We start from the raw sequence: 19,942 nt of genomic DNA, 5'->3' as shown, positions 1-19,942 counted from the left end.
CGCCCACAAGCGAGTCACAATGGGCGGCCTAAGCGGCACGCGGCAATTTACCGCTATCTAGTGTACATTCACCTTAGGGCGGAGCGTTTGTATGGCGGAAGCACGTCTCTGGTCTGACCGCAGAAATTGAGGTACGAGTGTATGGCGGAAGTACGTCTCTGATCTGAGCGCAGATATCGAGGTGCGAGTTCATCTTTCATATGCTGTGTTTATCGGACCTCCTGGAGACAGACAGAGAGGCCCGGTCCAAGTCCTCAGACAAGGGTTGGTTCAGATAGAACCGCCGGATAACTAAAACTGTTTTTCAGTGCTTGCCACTGCCGCAAAAGGCTTTAAGTTACTTCCACGGGTGTCGGGTGGGGATGTTGTTAGCCAGCCAGCCAGCTAGCTAGCTAGCTAGCCAGCCAGCCAGCTGTCTGAGTCAACCTGTATTGAGCGATTGAAAGCTTCAAAGAAGAGTCAACTTGCTTGCAAGCCAACTGGACGAGAACCTGTATAGAACTTGGAAAGAATCAAATGTTCCTCAGCCCTCTCTTCGTGAATTCTCACTAGCCTGAAAGGTGAATGTTGCTTAGCAAAACATGCTACAAAGCTAGCTAGTCATTGCTAACTGTTTGTGTTTTGGGGTGGCCCGTGCTTGTTAATTGTTACTTTGCGTTATTTATGTCCATTGTCTCACTTTTTAGTGGGTTTCGTTCGTTTGCTGGAGATGTATTTAGTCTTCTAAAATGCTGTCATGTAATAGGAAGCCTTGGTGGCTTTTTATGGCTTTCAGTTTATGCAGAAATACTGTAATGAACACAGTAGCTTGCTAGCTAGTTAAGTTAGCATTAGCTACCTGGCTATTGTGTTAATTGGTGTGTTAAGCAGCCTATAGAGCCCCACAGTGAAGGTGTCATAATACCCATAAAACCTAGTAGTCCAACAGGGAAATGGTTCCAACCGTTTTTCCACCATTCATTTTTCCCATAAGGGATTTTTAGAAACACTTAAAATAAGGGCTGTGTTTCGTGTAGGCTTACCCTGGCATGACTTTTTGATAACCATGTAAATCTCTCTAGGACAAGGTGACTTATCAGTATATTCTGCTTTATTCACTGATTCTAAAATGCTAATAAGCATCAAAGTAGACAAATGCAAAACTACAAATCCCTGCAAGCTCCTGCATGTCATCTCTAGTGGACACCTTTGCTACCAGGTATTGTGTCAATTTAAAACTTACACAAGATTGTTCACATAATTGTCAATTTTAAATAAATGTAGCCAGTTTATTACATTTGGCTAACATTGGATAGTTAATCCAGAGATTCTTAACACCTTTGCCTCTGCAGTCTTGTCCAGAGCCTCATGGTATTTGTAGATCTTTATGATAGCCACATTAGCAGCTAATTGATTTTGGGATAATTGTAGGTGAATATATTGATATAAGTCACCTTGTCCTTGAGATATTTACACGGTTATCAAACCGTCATGCGATGTACATGAGAAACAGCACTTATTTTAAGGTTTTTCTAAAATCCCCTATGGGGGAAAGTGAATGGTGGAAAAAATTATTGGAACCATCTCCCTGTTTGACCTCTAGGTTTTATGGGTATTGTGACTCATACTGTGGTACTCTGTTGAATGAACTCAATAGTTAAGCTGCTGATTGTATGAACCAGAATCTGGCTTTACATGAGATGTTGAATATGGCGACTCTCCTTTAAGCCCAGGAAGCAGCCATTCAACTAGCCAGATTGAATAACAACCTTCCGGGGCTTAAAGGAGAATCGCCATATGCAACATCTCCTGTAAGGCCAGATTCTGGATCACTGATTGGCTAGTTGTATTGCTGTAGTGACGATCTCATTATGAAATTACAATAACTCTTCAATAGATGGCGTGTGGCTAAGTGAAAAGCTTATTGCATGTGAGCTATATGTAGCTAGCATTTGACATGAAAAAGTTAGTATGAGCCAATTCCTGACAGATAGCTTGTCAGTCATGGGTCCCTATAGCCAACCTGGTCTCGGAGCATTTCATATTATTCGGCACGTAAATCCAAGACACTCCATTTAGTATGATATGTTACGTTTCATATGGTGTGTATTAATTTTATGGATGTCCATCACCCATTTCGTTAGCTAGGCTAGGGGTTAAGGGTTAAGTTTAGGAGTTAGGTAAAAGGGTTAAGGTTAGGGGAAGGGTTAACTAACATGCAAAGTAGCTAAAAAGTGGAAAGTAATTGAAAATCTGCTAAAGTTGTCCGTGATGATATTCGAACTCACAAGCTTTGGCTTGCTAGACTCCACATTATATGCCCACCCATCCACCCCGACCAACCATACCAAATGTAACACATCATACTAATTTGAGTGTCTCAGGTTTACATTTACTATGTTACGTCTAGTCTATGAAACCAGGCTGCTATAGCCACCTAAACTTAACTCCACGATTTAAGATGGTAGTGACTAGTGTGGGTGGACTGGAGTTCCGATGTCAAATATATTTTTATCTTAAACTCCGTATTTCAGCACCCAAAGAATAGCCCGCGTTTATACAAACTTTTATGTGACGTCAGTGCTCCAGTCAGCCCACACTAGTCGCCGATCAACTCCATCGTAAGTCGTTGAGTCTGCAAACTTGTAATAAGTAAATATGACAATCTATTTGTTCAAGTAATGCTTGGTGACTTGAGTATCTTTCACTTTTGGTCCACAACTGAGGGAAAAAAATGTTCTCTTGCAGAAGTGTCATCAGTGAGAGTTTGCGTGTCCTTGTGTGTGCATGCGTGAATAACAGGGCCCGCGTGAGAGGGAGTGAGTTTGTTACCTTCTCTGGGTGAATATCTCACTGCCCTGGACATGATGGGCCCGAGGCGGAAGTCCACCAAGACACAGCTCGCCAGTGGGGGTGCTGCCAATCCTTACAGACTGGAGGAGCCCAAGGACTACATCAATGAACTCTCCCATGAGGTCCTCTGCCACATATTCCGGTCAGTGAGTGTCAAAGAACAGAATTCAATGGGGGTGTCCCCCAAAAGGCACCCCATTCCCTATATAGTGCACTCACTTTGACCAGGACCCCTATGGTCAAAAGTAGAGCACTATATAGGGAATGCGGTGCGATTTGGGATATAAGGGTTCTTTGTTGCTGTTCACCCTCTGACATAACAATGGGGATGTCATCATTGGTCCTTGTTTGGACTGTAAATCTCAGTGCTTTTACAAAATCTGATTATTTTACAATTTAACATTTTCTTTTTTTGAGCCTCAAAGGTGATACTCTGCCATAATGACCAGGATAGGGTAGCTGTAAATATTTCCCTCCTTTATCCCCCCCCTTCATGCAGGTATCTGCCCATGCAGGACATCATGTGTATGGAGTGCCTGTCTCGGAAGCTTCGGGAAGCGGTGACACTGTACCTGCGGGTGGTGAAGGTGGTGGACCTGTGTGCTAGCCGTTGGTGGGAGTACATGCCCTCAGGTAGGCAGAGAGGTACATGGCATGTTTGGAAAGTAGCAGGAGGATATTGATGATGCATATCATCCTTTAGGGTACAGAATAGTTGATCATCGATTTTGAAGTACTGTCAAACATAAATTAACCTAGTCTAAAGCAGCTAAGATTGTAGGTAATATATACATACTCTGTGATATTGAATGATTGTGGGCTCACAAAAAAAGTGTCAATGCACTCTTTAGTTAACCCCCTGAAACTGTTTTGGCCTGGTGCCATGGAGCAGGATTCACAGACTGCAGTTTCCTCATGCTGCTGAAGAAGATGCCAGACCTGGAGCAGCTGTATGGGCTTCACCCCCGCTACCTGGAGCGCCGAAGAGTCCGGGGCTACGAGGCCTTCAGTATCCCAGGAGTACTGGAGGCTCTTCAGGCCTGCCCCAACCTGCTGGTGAGTCTGGGTCTAACAGACCGGGCCAGGAACAATTGTGACTGTCATGTTTTTCAATTCAGAAAATAGGTGAGGTGATCTTGAAAGCCTTTTAGGTTGACATAAATATCTTTATATTGATGTGATCCATTTTGAGTTATACCATTGCTATGATACTGTATTATTCCTAAAGATGTTGTTTTGCTAGGTTTGTCTACACTAAGATGTCTTTGTCTATCTGCAGGGAGTGGAGACGTCTCATCTGGAGTTGGTGGAGGCAATCTGGAACTACATGCCTCAGGTCCACATCCTGGGGAAGTTCCGCAACCGCAACGGGGCGTTCCCCATTCCCCCCGAAAACAAGCTCACCATCCCAATCGCAGCCAAAATACAAACCCTGCATCTTGTCGGTGAGTATATCAAGGACTAGGCATATATCTCCCAATCTGTTTAGGTCATGGCACCCTAGACTGGTAGCAGATCTGTGTGGGCTCTCACCAACTCCTCTGTTGTGCTCAATGGCATAATTAATAATTACCAGACTAACGACACTCACCACGGTGTACTAACTCAATGTACTCCTCTCTTACATCCCAGGGGTGAATGTGCCAGAGATCCCGTGCGTCTCCATGCTAAGACACCTGTACCTGAAGTGGGTTCGCCTCACCAAGCCCCAGCCCTTCAAAGACTTCCTGTGTGTTAGCCTGCGGACATTTGTGATGAGGAACTGCGCTGGCCCCACCAACTCTCTGAAGTACGTGCCCCTGGTGACGGGCCTTGCCTCGGCCCGCAACCTGGAGCAGCTGGAGCTGGTCAGAGTGCCCTTCCTGGGGGGGCTCATCCAGCATGTGGTGGAGGACAGCTGGAGGTCAGGTAAGGAAGGATGGACCATCTTAATTATATTTAATTCAGTACATCTGGAGGTGTGTGTCATGCTCAATAATGGGCCAGTTTCCCTGACCCAGATTAACACTAGTCAGGACTAAAAACATGGTCAATAGGGAACCTTAATAGCAGGTATTTTTAGTCCAGCAGTAGGCTAAATCTGTGTCTGGGAAACCAGTCCAATAAATATCAGGGTGTCCACGGTTCCTTAACGTCTTAAGTTAATGTATCTGATTTAAAGGCCTTGAGTGTTAAAATGTCTTGCATTCAGTTTTCAAAGGGTCTTAAAAAATGTGATGGAGATGACTACAGTTTTTCCATTAGAATTGTGCCGCTGCCTAATTGTTGCCACTGCGGCTAAAAAAAAACAAAAAAACATCAAATAATACTCAACGTGCACTTTCAAGATGTTAGTTATCCAACCACATGTGCGGCTCTGTGCGCGTGCCAGTGCGATTCGGGCCGTTGCAAGAAGAGAGAGCAAGGTAGGGAGCATATACCATTTGATAGACGACAACACGAACTAGACCTGGGACAATAAACCAAAAATTACAGACACCGACATTGCCCTCCTCTTACCGACGCAATTTTGCTTATGTCAGTGATTAGGCTATACAACGTCCCTGCAGAAGTTTGTTCTAAAACCATTATTTAGTCAACAGTAATGTGCATTAACCTGCTTCCTGCAATGAAAGTATCTGCCCTGTTCCTGTTTCGCTGCTGGCTCGCACTCCTGCTCCTCCATTTCGCACACGGAGTGAAGGGAAAGATGCATTTTGATAAGTGCAAGCATACTGACAGTCGAGCGACATTTCGAAAATGTAAGCTAATTGCAGGAAACTATTAAAACGATTACCGTTGTTAAAAAAAGAGTTGTCTCAGCTTTGCGAGTATAACAGTTATTTCTCAACCGTCAATAGAGGAAATAACACCACTTTACAAACGGTGTATGTAATTGACATGATGCACCAGGGGCGAGCGGCTACGCGCCTTTTGCGGTGATTACATCAAGTAGCCTATATAGGCCAACCAACCACTGTTAGATCAATTCCATGGCTATCTAGCAACAATATCATATTTAGAGTTAGCAATCTAGTTCATGTGTTTTGAGTTCCCACTTTCTCATGTGGTACATGAAGGTAGCGTTTTTCTGACACTTTAATGGCTAAAATTTGAACGGAAAATGGGGTGAAGTCAATTGGACTTCCCAAGGACCTATTAGACATGAGCAAGTAATGTTACCAGGTTACTGTCAATAAAACAGTATTATTTTTGCTAGTCTGGTCATGATAGAATCATGCTTCAGGCAACCACCATCATCGGCTAACGTACAAACAGTACCTAGCTAGCTAGGTCACCCCTCAAAGAGGTACTAATGTGTTTTGAGTTCCCAGGCATAGTTTAGGCCAATATGCAAAAATATAAATAAACATGGAGGCAAATTAATCTCTAGAGCCAAAAATATATTGGATTATTCTGGATCCTTTTTTGACATGTTGCACATCAAAATGCATTCCATGAGCATGCTAGATGAAATGGCTATACCTACCCTTTGTGCCCCAGGTGGATTTCGCAATTTGCACACTATTGTATTTGGTGCCTGTAAGAATGCACTTGAAGTTGACCTGGGCTACCTCATCATCACTGCTGCACGCAGGTAAGCAAAGAACTGACTGATTGAGGTAAGCAAATGGATAAACCTGATGAATAGTGAGATTTAGCTAGTGCTTTATTTTTTATTTATCTAGATTACATGAAGTTCGAATCCAGCCTTCCCTAACCAAAGACGGGGTGTTCTCTGCACTGAAGATGGCTGAACTGGAATTTCCCCAGTTTGAGACTTTGCACCTTGGATACGTCGATGAGTTCCTATTGCAGTGTGAGTCAGTTAAGGCCGAAGTTGTTATATAAAACGTATAATATTTTATAGTTATATACACTGTGGCCAGTGTATTAGGTACACCACCCCGTTCACGAAAATGGTTCACTCCTACAGACAGTGAGTCATGTGGCCTTGGCTTGCTATATAAAGCAGGCATCGGTATTCAGTTACTGGAGGTATTCAGTTACTGTTCGATTAAACGTTAGGAAGTGCAAAACGCTCTGCGGAGTGGTCACTAGCTGGTATGGCAACAAAGTCATAAAATCAGATTTTTAAACCTAACCATAACCACATCGCTAACCCTAATGCCTAACCTTAAATTAAGACCAAAAAGCAACTTTTTTTTTTCTCTCTCGAATTTTTCAGATATAGGCAATTTTGACTTTGAGATTGATCAATCGTGCGGAAATCCACCTACCAAACACATTGTCTATGGGCAAAGGATATGAATACCACCCCGTACACTTTCCTACTTTCCTCCCCTCTACTACTGTACCCCATAATCTACTTTCTGCAACTGTTTAAATAAAAATATGTAGCTAAGTAGGAAGATGCTCCATAAAAATAAAAAGTCTAGCCTTTTAACTGTAGGTTATGGTTATGCTATTACATAAGATGTATTGATTGTAATGTATTTTCTTGGTTAGGTAAAATGAGTCACTCTGAGCTGGTGAAGTATGGCCTGGCTGACGTCATTGAAAACCCAGGTATCATCACAGACATCGGGATGAAGGCTGTCAACGAGGTGTTCTCCTCCATCAAGTATCTGGTCATATACAACTGCCCCCACCTCCACAACCCACACAAGTGGATTACAGGTAATGGACCAAATCATCTGTTTGCGGTTTTTAGGGTCTTTTATTTTATTTATTTTTGTTTTTAGGACCTTGCCAGAAGCAGTATGCTTTCTTAGCTTTGAAACAGATCATTTTATGTTTTTTGCTTAAATGACTAGTTCAGGCTCATGAACATCGAAAGCTTAGAGGACACTTAGAACTGTGTCTGTGTTGTCATCAGACCACTCGCGGTGGAGTCGCTTGGTGGACCTGACTCTGGTGCGTTGCCATGCCATCAAGCTGGAGTCGTTCAGCCAGTTCATTGAGCTGCTCCCCAGCCTGGAGTTCATCTCCCTGGACCAGATGTTCAGAGAGCCACCCAAGGTAAGTCCACTGCACTGGGCTCCCCTCATGACAGCGGAGAGAAAATGGTAACATTTTTTAGTTAATTTTGTGCAATTCAACACATTTTGTCATGGGTTGGAGAGGAAAATGAGCCGTTTTACAGCTAATTTACTGGAATTTTATACATTTTGCCGTAGGGTGAAGATAAATGTTTGTAGTTTTTAATATATCTATGTGAGACTAACAAAATCAGTGGGGACCCCCGGCCAGTAATTCGACCATGTTAACAAGTTTAGATAGCTGGCCGCAAAACTAATTTAATAATCTAAAAAATGTTAGCTGACATGGGCTAAGTGACTGACATGACAAGAAAACTGCTGATGCAAAACAACATTTCGAAATCTACTACACAAGGTGCAACTTAAGTTGAGACCCCGACTGAGATTTTGGGAATTTGATCCGGGGGCTTTCAAAATGCGGGCTGCCAGTTTCCCATCCCTGGCCTAGAACCTATAGCCAGGTATTTTGCCCCAATGATTCCATTTAGCAGTCGATTTTCTATAAAGCGACTAAGTGATGTGTGCGTACATTTATTTATTTTTCTTCATACGGGTGTTCGAAATCAAACCCCACTATCCTGGCGTTGCAAGCCATGCGCTACCAAATGAGCTATAGACTGAGGACCAGATATATAATATTAACCTCCTTGGAAGTGATCTAACAACACAGGGATTGTGACTGAATATGAAGTTCTATGCTTAGTCCAGACTGGACTATAATGTTAACACCTCATAGATCAGGGTTCCCCCAAAACATTTTATTTTACTTGTACATTATTTATTTTAATTGTATTGTTGGTCATGAAATGCATTAAAAACACCAGCAAATCAGCTCCATGTCATTTTAATTTTGGAAATCTGTTCCAACGTATTCCCATGCATAATAAAGCGATATACACAGAGTGACCTAAACATTAGGAACACCTGCTCTTTCCATGACCGACTATCCAAGTGAAAGCTATGATCCCTTATTAATGTGACTTGTAAATCCACTTCAATTGGTGAAGGGGAGGTGACAGGTTAGAGGCCTTTTATACACAATCCATATCTCAATTGTCTGTGTGCCATTCAGAGGGTGAATGGGCAAGACAAAAGATTTAAGTGCCTTTGAACAAGGTATGGTAGTAGGTCCCAGGCACACCGGTTTGAGTGTGTCAAGAACTGCATCGCTGCTGGGTTTGTCATGCTCAACAGTTTCCCGTGTGTATCCACCACCCAAAAAACATCCAGCCAACTTGACACAACTGTGGGAAGCATTGGAGTCAACATGGGCCAGCATCCCTGTGAAACGCTTTCGACACCTTGTAGAATTGAAGCTTTTTTCAGGGCAAAAGGGGGTGCAACTCAATATTAGGATGGTGTTCCTAATGTTTTGTATGCTCAGTGTATGTGATAGTTTATACAAATGTAAACAAGGTTTGAAATTATTATGTTTTAGCAAAATATCTGTTTGGGCTTCTTGTGGTCAATTTGCAGTCTACAAATTATTTGTAATTATGTTCCTGACCATCTGCTCAAGAAATAATCGGTCATGATGGTCTTTGATCTTTTTTGTGTTTATTAAGTATCTCCATTACTACACTTCCTGGGGTCCAGCAACATTAAGGCAGTTACATAAAATGCTAAATATTACATTCCATAACAATTTACCCAATACATTTAGTGTGTTCACTCTGTTACTCCCTCAGGGCTGTGCCCGTGTGGGTCTGAGTGCTGGCACTGGGATAGGAGTCTCCTCTGCCCTGGTCAGCAACCAGAACTCCAACAATGACAACGACAATAACAACAACAACAACAACCACCAGAACAACAACAACAACGATGCACCCAACATCCCACCGCACAACAATGACAACGAGGAGGGTGCAGCTGTCGTGCCTCAACCACGACACAGGGCCGAGGGTACTCTGCTGCTCGCATTGTTACAACCTTACCACATGACAGTGTTATAACATTGCTACATTATTGTTACAAAGTTGTAATGACATCGTCAACGTTGCTACTATTGCTGACATGGGGATCTTAGCTGCGTAATGTACCGCTAGTGTACAAACTCATGACCTTTCTACTGTTCCTCTCCTCCAGAGCTTCCTGAGGTGAACGGGATGTTGCAGGATGAGAACATTGAGGCTGAGGCCGTGGTCCAGGCCTGGCCTGCAGACGAGATGGAACCCCCTGGTCCCAGTCAGCCTGCTGCCAACCCTCGGCCAGACAACGCAGACGAGGAGCAAGCAGGTCTGGACAGAACTAACTCCACTACAGTGGCACATATTTCAGCGAGTTTACATGAGAATGGACTTTTCTCATTTTTATGTATTTTTCTCTCCACTATTTTCTCTATTTCTTGTCTCCTCTGTCTCTTCCTCTGTCTCCTCTTGCTCCCCGCTCTTTTTATTCTGTCTTTCTCCACCGCACCCTCTCTCTCTCTCTGTCTCTCCCCCCTGTAGGTCCCAGTGGTGTTCAGTGTGTGGTGAAGAAGCCTCCAGTGGTGATTTTCGACTCGGACAGTGAGGATGAGGAGGGCCCTGTCAGAACCCAGGCTCCAGGCCAGCCCCAGCAGCAGCAGCAGCAACAACTGACCACTTATCCTCCTGAACCACCGCAGCCCACTGGCAAGACTACCACTGCTGAGGAGGCAGCCACACACATTAGTGAGTCTCTCAAATGTAGTGATGGGCACGGTTATTCAAAATATCTGAACTTACGGTAGTGTTTTAACTTGTGTGTTTTCAATTTTAGATTGTTAATATAGGCCTAAAAAACAATAATGTAAAAGTGGTCTAAATTAAATGATCTATGTGACATTGTTACATACAAGGACAGACCATGACATTTAATATATAAACTTTTTAATGTAGTTGAGCTACTGCTGCGTATTTAGCCCTCCAATCAGCCCTGACAACGGTATTCTATTTTCCCGTCTTCAATTAGCGATGACAAGCGCACCTAAGGGAGGTTTCACGAGACCTGGCACAGATCAATGCAAAACACTTACCAGAAAGCTGTCTTGAAACAGAATCTGTTCTTTCATGGCGAGCGTCAGACTTCTCTTTCACTGTTGTTGTTAGCTAAAAATACAGGAGAATAGCAGCCTGTCTGCTGTTGTGGTATCTCTGCCCTCTGCAATTGCGCCATTCTGATTCATAAAGCAATTGTTTTATTTGGATTATCCGGCTAGCCGAAAGAATTTCAGGATATTATTTGAATAGTGAAATCATTTCAAATGCTCATCCCTACTCCTCACATCAAAAATAAGCTCTTTCAATTATGATAAATTGTATTTTCTATCCTTGCCATAAAACTCAAATGGCTTCTAAGGCTTAAATTTTATTATTGTGAGTTCTGTGCTGTGTTGCAGGTAAAGGGAAGACGCCCCTGCGTCGTCGAGGGCCACCCCTACAGGAGCCCAGCTGTGAGAAGGGTTGCCAGGTCACCAGTGAGCAGATCAAAGCTGACATGAAGGCTGCCACTGAGGTCCCTGACAAAGACAAGAGCTCCAAGGAGCCTGCTGCAGGGACAGGGGCTGCTGGGGGGGCAGGCTGTACCACGGGGGGTTGTGTTTGCTCCGTCCACTGGAGAGAAGACTCTGCTAACCAGGAGGAACAGTCCAGAGCCCGGGCAGGGGACGAGGGGACAGTCCGGACTCGCTGCACCTGCAGTAGGGCTCGCCTCGGCCCAGAGGGAAGGACTCGAAGCGTGCCCAACCACCCAGCCTCTGGAGGGGCAGGAGGAGGGGACAGGACCCCAGAGAGGAGGCAGGATCTGGGGGAGGGAGCAAGCGCAGAGGGGCTGGAGGCCAGGGACCCTGCTGAAGAGAGCCTGGCGAGGGGCGTGCCTGAGGGGCACCGTGGTGAGAGGATGTTGGGTCAGAGCTCCGGGGAGGCCAGCGTAGAGCCCCAGCCCAGAGGGTTAAGAGATGGATTCCCCAGGCGACCTGTCACCCGCGCCCGCAGCAGACTGTCATCTGTACCTCTGGTGTCTGAGTCAGGTTAGACGGGATAAGCGGTCCTTCTGTCAGAGCACGAAATGCATTGTAATGCTGATCATTTGAAATGTAGGCCATATTATCATAGCTTTGATAGTGTAGGAAAGCCTGTGAAAAATAAGTTTCTCATAGAGTTCCTATTGTTTTGTCATGCAGAGTTGTCCAATTCCAAGCCTCGGGTCACTGTAAAGAGGAAACGCACAGCAGACAAGTCCACCAGCACCAGCGACCCGGTCACTGAGGACGACCATGTACAGGTAGGACCACTACACATACTGGGAAGAGACCCACTGTTCCTGAGCAAAGCGGCACAGAAATAGATTGGACACCTTATTACCAGTACATAGGAAATATGCCAGGTTGCCATTTTGAAACAAAGCCATACATGGTAAAATTAAGGAATCTCTATTAAATGTAGCATCCTTCCTTTGTTTATCCCTCCCTATTGCCATCTAGGTGCTGACGCTGAAGTCCAAAAACCTAGTGGGAATCACCCTTACTAACTGTGGCATCACTGACCTGGTGCTGAAGGACTGCCCCAAGATGATGTTTGTTCATGGTAGGTTTCCCTTCTATATTCTCCCTCGATATATGATCAAGGCTTGATAATGAACATAATTAGTGGGCCGTTCTGTCATGTGAAGGCTAAATCCCAAATGGCCCTCTGCCGTCCCTCTCTGTGTCCCTCCAGCCACACGCTGCAGAGTGCTGAAGCACCTGAAGGTGGAAAGTGCCCCCATAGTGAACCGCTTTGACTACGCCCAGTGTAAGAAGCTGGACATGGAGCAGGTCCTGGATCAGATCCTCCGCATGCCCCCGGAGAGAAACCGCATCATCTACATGCGCCCCATGCAGCAGGTCAGTCAGAACCACAGACTTCCTGTCTGGGACCTGTTCGTTTCCAAATGAAATTTACACTGGATTTAAAACATTGAACCTAGTTCAGATATGTCTTACTACAGTTATTCTGCGCAATAGGTATGACTTCCACAGGAAATGTGAGCATGATTTCTCACTAAATCCTAGCAGAAGTATCCCCAGTTTAAATTATACTTTTTTTTTTTACCTTTTATTCAACTAGGCAAGTCAGTTAAGAACAAATTCTTATTTTCAACGACGGCTTAGGAACAGTGGGTTAACTGCCTTGTTCAGGGGCAGAACGACAGATTTTTACCTTGTCAGCTCGGGGATTCGATCTTGCAACCTTTCGGTTACTAGTCCAACGCTCTAACCACTAGGCTACCTGCCGATATGGTTTGTAAACCTTGTCCTACTCTGACCTTGTCCCTTGTCCTAGATTGACTCTCTGGCCCTGGAGAGGAAGCTGTTCCGTGGGCCGTACCCCTACCACATCGCCATCATCCACGAGTTCAGTAACCCTCCTAATGTCAGGAACAAGGTCAGAGTACGCAGCTGGATGGACACCATCGCCAACATCAGCCAGTGAGTCACAGATATTGCTTGATAATACCTTTTTTAATATCCCTCTTTTCATATATATATATATATATATTTTTTTTTTTTTCATTTATGGATTTGGTTAGATGTTTCAATTTCCAACAGTTTTTCTATGTAATCCAGTAGAATATTTAGTGGGTTGCTGCCAGTCTGTTTCCTCCAACAGATGGCCCGGTGTCATTCTCACTACGGCCAGCTGATGGCGCTGTTGATTCTCTACTGACCCTATTCGGCCGTACTGTACTAGACTGTTGGGCTGGTGATCAAGGACCAATGCCCATTTCCTTCATCTAAAAACCCAACATAAATAACCACTTTCATTTAATCAACAGGGAACTCATCAAGTACGAGTTCTTCCCCGAAGCTACGCGGACGGAAGAGGATATCAAGAAGTATCCCAGCTACCCCTGGGGCCGAGACATTTACACCTTGGAGGGTGAGAGGAAATCCTGTCTAAAACCCTTTGAGACTGGGTCTCAGTCTTTTCACAGCATAGCTACATCCTTCTCTACAGTCACTCTATTCTACATCAGTTCTATTAATAAACCATGTGAATAGTGCTGGTCTACTGGGATCTCAACAGTCCAATTAAGGCCAGCTGTGGAGTCACACACTAAATGATTCTTCGCTTGGTCGTGAGGATTCTCGATACCACCCTGTCTCGCTAAAACAAGGATGTGGTTAGATGGCTCAAAGCAGCCTCATAAACGTTTTCAGTCAGACGTTCACGCATGCTAGTATTAGTAGTCATCTCTCCTGCTCAAGAGTACACATTCTGGGTGATGTGATACGTCATCATCTCACTGGCTGCTCCTCTGGAGAGCTTTTATTGGCTATTGCTGATCACCTTTTTAAAATATTTTCATTGCATATCTACCACTACCAGAGCGTTGCAGATTTTGTGCCGATAAAATAAAACGTGTGAAAATATCGGGACGTCTGGAACTGCTCAAAGACTGGATCGGTAGCCCTCAAATTGCGTCTCCGACCCACTCGCATTAAACGTGCGTCGGCTCCGAGTAGGCAACAACATAGGGATTTTGTCTCGGATCTCAAACTTGTCTGGGACCGCTAAATCGGGGCCAAAATCGTGTAGTGTACACCCGGCTTTAGTGTTTTTCCATGCTTCATTCATTGTCCCCTTCTGGCTTTCATGATTCAAGACCTACATTGTGTTTCTTCACTTTACCCTTGCAATTTTGGGGTGGTAGCTACTCTGCCCTGTCTGATGTAGCTTGTCGCTCTTTCTCTCTCGTGTGTGTGTGTGTGTGTGTGTGTGTGTGTGTGTGTGTGTGTGCGCGTGTGCTTACTGTCTGTAGGACTGGTAGATGAAGCGCCCTACTCCATGATCACAGACTTCCCCTGGCTCCGTACCCTACGGACAGCTGATCCCAACAGCTACGCACGCTATGACTTTGAGGATGATGAGAGCAGTGAGTGACCGTCTCCCCTGTCCAGTTGTCACCATCTTTACCTACCTGCTATACACATGTGCTCAACCTGGCTGCAGTGACTAGCAAACCTGCTCCCTTATTTCTAGGCTCATTGTCAGTTGTGTTATATGAGAACTGTGATCTGTCTCTTGAGGCATTCAAATGAATAGAATGGAATGCACCTTTTAGGGCCTACTTCCCTGATGGGTACCTTCTCGGTAGCACTCTTGAGTCTGCTTGTCAATCATAAGGTGCTAGCCACATTCAATGACGCCATAATGGGTGGACTGGCAGCCATTTTGAGTGTACCCATGAGTTTACCAGTCAAATTGCCATGGTGAAAGGTTTCTAGCCCGTTCTACTCATTCAATTGCTATGGTACCAACCCTCCTCTCCTGTGTCTCTCCTGCAGCCACCATCTACGCCCCGCGGAGGAAGGGCCAGCTCTCGGCAGACATCTGCATGGAGACCATCGGTGAGGAGATATCGGAGCGGCGCCAGACACGGCGCGGGGTCTTCCAGCGTGTGGTGGTGGTCTTCATCCACTACTGTGACGTACGGGGCGAACCTGTGGACGATGACTACATCTAGTGCCTCCTGTTTTGTCCCAGACTGGGGGAGAGACCTGAGAGGGAGGGGAGGAGGTCTGGAGTGGAGACCCAGCACCCTTGGTGTCTGCCTGCCAGGCTCCTACTGTGACCATTGCACCCACCCAATGTTGAGAACCAGTGCTTGACAGATTTTTCAATGGAGCTCCAGGGAGGGGGCACTGGAGTGTCTGTCTCGAGTTGCCTTGTTTTGTATTTTCTGACCTTACATGAAGGGAGAGCGAGAGGCTGCTCAGTGGGTTGGTTGTCTTCTCACAGCCATTGTTTAGGGTTTTTCTCAGTGGGGGAATGACAGCTCCTTGACCTTAGAGGAGTTAAAGCTCTGCTCTTGCCTGCCATTCATACTCATAGATACGCTATGTTGATCTTTCCATGCACTACCTCACCGTATAGGTGATGTTGAAACTATGTGTGGGGACCGGCGTATATGTTAAAGCACCCAGGGAAGTGTGTATGCCTATGTTATTGTAGAAATCTGAGATCTGCACCGAGAGAGAACCACGTACCTGAGCTTGGAGAATTGAAAGGGCACCGCTTAGTATTCTGTTTTCAACAAGATGTTATTTTTCTTGAGTGTTTGAATTCCCTTTTTGTGTTTTGGCAAGATTTCCACTGGAATGGAGGAATATCAGTTTTCGGGAGTTTGGTGTTTTCACCTACCTCTGGTGCTGACAAAGACACAAGCTTTAGAGAAGCACCCTCAAGCTAGATGCTAGAAGTGCCCTTAGATTTGTTTGTAAAAAAAAAAAAAAAAAGACGTTTCGTTTTCCCAATAGTTCTTTGGCTAATTTATTTATGCTTTGTTTTAATTTGTATTTTCTATGTTTTAGTCCTTCACCTCTGTTCCTGAGGTCTGTTGTTGTTGTTGTTGTTGTTGTTGTTGGGGGGGTGGTAGGTTCAATAGGTGTGCATTATGACTGGTCTGTGTCTTGCTAAGTTCTGTTTACCTCACGACTTGGTAAAACGAGAGCGAGAGAGAACTGCGGCGGTATCAAAATAAATTTGTTACCATTTAATTCCCCCCGCCAATTCTCCTGTAAGCGGTTCCTAAAGAAAAGAGAGAGGAGAAAAAAAAGAAATGGCTTTCATTGTTAAGCATCTTTCATGCATACAATAATTTAAGAATTCTCCCCGCCTCTAATTGAACCCACATTTCTAGAGACTTCAAGAATGGCTCTGGTTGTTTTGAATAAGGGTCATGGCTAGTGAGGGTCGTAAAAGCATGTCTCGTTCATCTCTAGACGACTGCAAGCATGCAGACAGTATCCAAGCAAGATGACCTTCAACACATGAGCACCACAGTGTGTCTTATGTGGTATAATAATACTTCTCTTTAGGAAGCACAACCAAGTTTTGTTCATGTATGTGCATCGCACTGGAACACAGGAGGAAGTAGGAGAAGGAACAGTACAGGAATGTACCATATGTTCTGAAGCTTCTTTTCTAGATCTCTGGATTAGTGAAAAAGACACTTCGATGTTCCCAAGTCTCTCCTACCCTTTGGATGTTTGAGTTTCACACAGGCTCTTCGACAGGAAGTCAGATGGTGTATGCAAACAAACACGCATTTTGTCTTAACTACGCACGCAATGCTGAATCTGTTAACTGTGAAAGAACCCAGTGTTCCTGTTAGTCGAGGAAATACATTTTTGAAGGGCACTTTAAGAGTCGGATATAAAAAATTTAAAAAAGCCTTTTAAAGTGTGATAACCCCCTTCTTGCTGCTCTACTTTTTTCTCTTGTCTGGGTGACTCCCTCCACCCTCCTCTTCCAAAGCCAGGCTACTAATGCTTGTGAAGTTAATCTAGAAACACGCTAAGCTCTGCAGAAAACCTGTGTACAAAAACCCATGTACAGATGTGCTGTATTTAATGGATCTTCCAAGATTTGTTTTATATGTTTATATAAAAAAAAAACTATTTCACATAATAAAAAGGGAGAACTGAATCAAGTGGAGCACCACTGTGTGTGTGTCATGCTTTGTCTGGCAGTGACGTCGTGTGTGTGTGGGGGGTGCACAGAGAATGGACTGAAGCCTCTTCTCTTTTATTGAGACCGACCAGTTCACCGTAAATTGTGAGAACTAAAAAGAGACGATATATTCTGAGTGTTGCCTCCCAAATGGCACCCTGATCCCTATATACTGCCCTGTTCAAAAGTAGTGCACTAAATAGGGGTTAAGGTGTTTTCATTAAGAGGCCTAAAACACCTGGTTTTTGCAGAGATGAGCAGATGTCTTCCAAGTGGAGTTAGATTGCCAGCTTTTCAATTAAAGTGTAATGCTGCCCTACATCTGGATAATCCATTTCCTTGCTGCAGTAAAAAAAAATCAAGTTTAAGTGGACTCAAGACAAGTACTGTAAGAAAGGTTGTGTGGCTGGTCTGGAGTAAGTCTTTGTCACACTATTTATATGTTCTGACACAGAATAGGTGTGTAATGTTCTAGGCCAGTTGTCCCCTTTTCCCTTGTCTAAGCAGGAAGAGGAAGATTTGTGGGGAGAGTATGATAATCTACTCTGGTTCCTGTGGAGGGGATGTTGGACCTGCAGTATGTCTGTGTGACAGCGCTTTGGCCAAATTCACCTCCGTATACCATTCCCAAAAAGAGCTAGGATTTGTTGACCTTTCAATTTAGCAAAAGGTTTAAGAATGTTGTACATTGAAATAGTAACTACCTAATGTAATAAAGTACTGATGTGTAATTGAAGATGTATTAAGTCTGGTACAGCAACATGTTCAACAGAACACCTCACACACACTCCTTTAATTGTGCCCAGATTGCATATTAAATACTTTAGGGGGGTAGGCCTGGCATACAGAAAACAAGGTGAAGTATGTCCCTGAGCAGGATCTGGTGCCCACACCCACCTTCCTAATTACCAAGCCTCACATCCGGACTCTTTCCTGTTGATGTGTCCAAAGCTGCCTGTGTCTGTGGAAAACGACAATCCACACACATGTATACCATGCATGCATCCCAAATGGCACCCCATTCCCTGTAAGTACTCCACTATGAAGGGAATAGGGCACCATTTGGGACGCAAACATCTTGCAAGACCCTTTCTGCATCCGCCTCCTCAACTCTAGGCTTTTAGTGTTATCTATGTTAGCTCTCAGCTCCATTATTCATATCTTAATTTCCACCAGAACCAATTATTGTTTCATAATTGACCCCTGTTGTGAAATGTCTCCTCACTTTGTCCATGATGTATAAACACAATTTCCTATTGTTGATACTTTTCAGACGTAGACACAGCAGAGTGTAGATATTTTCAGGCTTTTCAAACAAATATGACCAAAACAGGCAAGCTATGTCAGAGGCAAGGCTATATTTAATTTGAATGGCTAACAGGCTCACTATCTGTGGGATGTGTAGATAGTTGAAAGAGGGGTGACTCAAACCAGTAGAGTGATGAAGGTGCCCTTGCCATTCCAGTGTCCATGACTGTCATTTCCTGGCTGAGACCCTGTTGTCTTTCTGCTGAATCCCAGTCCAGTTAATTATTATCGCTCCCTGTTTGTGTTTTTACTCCCTTTTTCTCTCCCTACATTCTTCAGCTGTAATTGGTCTGACTGGCTGAAGGAAATGATGCAATTCTCCTTTCTCCATTTCTTATATCTTTGGAACACACTGGGAGTTGTGCAAGACAGCTGAAGCGCTAGGCTGGTAAGAGAGCTAATTCAGAGAAAGGCAAATGAACAAGGGCCGTCAGTGTTGATTTTGAAAACCACTTCCTTATATAGCCCTGCCATCTCTTTGTTCCAGCAGCAGTGAAGACTCAAGACTCCCAAATTGATGGACCCGTTTGGTTCCATAAATGCAATGGGTAAGGAATGGCTACTAAGTTCACAACCACCCATACCCCCACCCACCTTCCCCCTACTTGTCTCACTCATACATCCAGAGTTCAGACTGTCAGCCAAACAGGATCTGTGCCTTTCTCCTCTCCATCTTCTCCTGTTGCTGCTATATCCTGCTGCCTGGGCTGTGTGGTTTCTGTCATCCCTCCCCCAGGCAGGCAGACTGTGCGTGGAGTGGATCATGTTGTGGTAGAAACTTATTCTGACATGACAGGCCAAAGTTATATCTTTAGCACATTGGCTCACCTCCCTGCTCAGGACATAAAGGTAGAGGATTGGGATATATAGCTATATTTATTTGAATGTAGAGACACAAATCTGCCTCTTGTCAAACCATACTATAGTAACCAAAGTCATTCCAAGTGTATTTCTCCCATTACCCAAACCGTTTGTGTTTTTAAGATCACTTCTCTGTTGAAATGATTCAATCCTTCCAATAACAGCATACTGTTATTGCATCTAGAGAGGGCTGGTTGGTGACATACATTGATACAGTGAATGAGGGACTTGGTGGGAATTCCCATTGGTTTGTGTGTTTTATGTATTTGTGTTGCATGTGGAAAAAAATCTCTAAGCCCAGGGGTATTACCACTGCCGTAGCACACCCCCCCCCCCCCCCCCCCCGCAAAGTTGGGGTCCCCCCAGAGGTCGGCCCCCCCAGAAAGCATATGAACACGTCATAATTTCTTTTTACTAATTACAGGAAATTATCTTTAAAACTGCTACATTTTCTTTCAGCGTCATGGCAAAATCTGAAGAATAGCCGAAATTAGCTCAGGGATT

At 44.4% G+C, this 19,942-nt stretch overlaps 1 protein-coding gene across 4 annotated transcripts; it reads left to right on the top strand.

Moving 5' to 3' along the window:
• The first annotated feature begins 170 nt into the window (after positions 1–170).
• Positions 171–17,254, top strand: fbxo38 (F-box protein 38). Of its 4 annotated transcripts, none has more exons than XM_014200104.3 (21): positions 171–560; positions 2,782–2,974; positions 3,332–3,477; positions 3,725–3,888; positions 4,112–4,277; positions 4,465–4,740; positions 6,316–6,409; positions 6,501–6,631; positions 7,282–7,452; positions 7,652–7,794; positions 9,503–9,716; positions 9,900–10,049; positions 10,262–10,465; positions 11,173–11,802; positions 11,956–12,056; positions 12,256–12,358; positions 12,491–12,657; positions 13,097–13,242; positions 13,590–13,693; positions 14,577–14,690; positions 15,103–17,254. In XM_014200104.3, exons 2-21 carry the CDS (start codon positions 2,844–2,846, stop codon positions 15,279–15,281), a joined length of 3,534 nt encoding a protein of 1,177 aa, XP_014055579.2. In that variant the 5' UTR covers positions 171–560; positions 2,782–2,843; the 3' UTR covers positions 15,282–17,254. The 4 variants fall into 4 exon arrangements, with proteins under 4 accessions (XP_014055579.2, XP_082831346.1, XP_014055580.2 ...); XM_082975220.1 differs by having other exon boundaries at positions 2,728–2,974; positions 3,332–3,465; positions 3,722–3,888; XM_014200105.3 differs by having other exon boundaries at positions 2,728–2,974.
• The last annotated feature ends 2,688 nt before the right edge of the window (positions 17,255–19,942 follow it).

This window comes from Salmo salar, chromosome 05 (assembly GCF_965601325.2).
Source record: "Salmo salar chromosome 05, fSalSal1, whole genome shotgun sequence".
Lineage (NCBI taxonomy): Eukaryota > Metazoa > Chordata > Actinopteri > Salmoniformes > Salmonidae > Salmo > Salmo salar.
The sequence above is the reverse complement of the archived record's forward strand: the minus strand, read 5'-3'. Positions and strand labels throughout refer to the sequence as shown.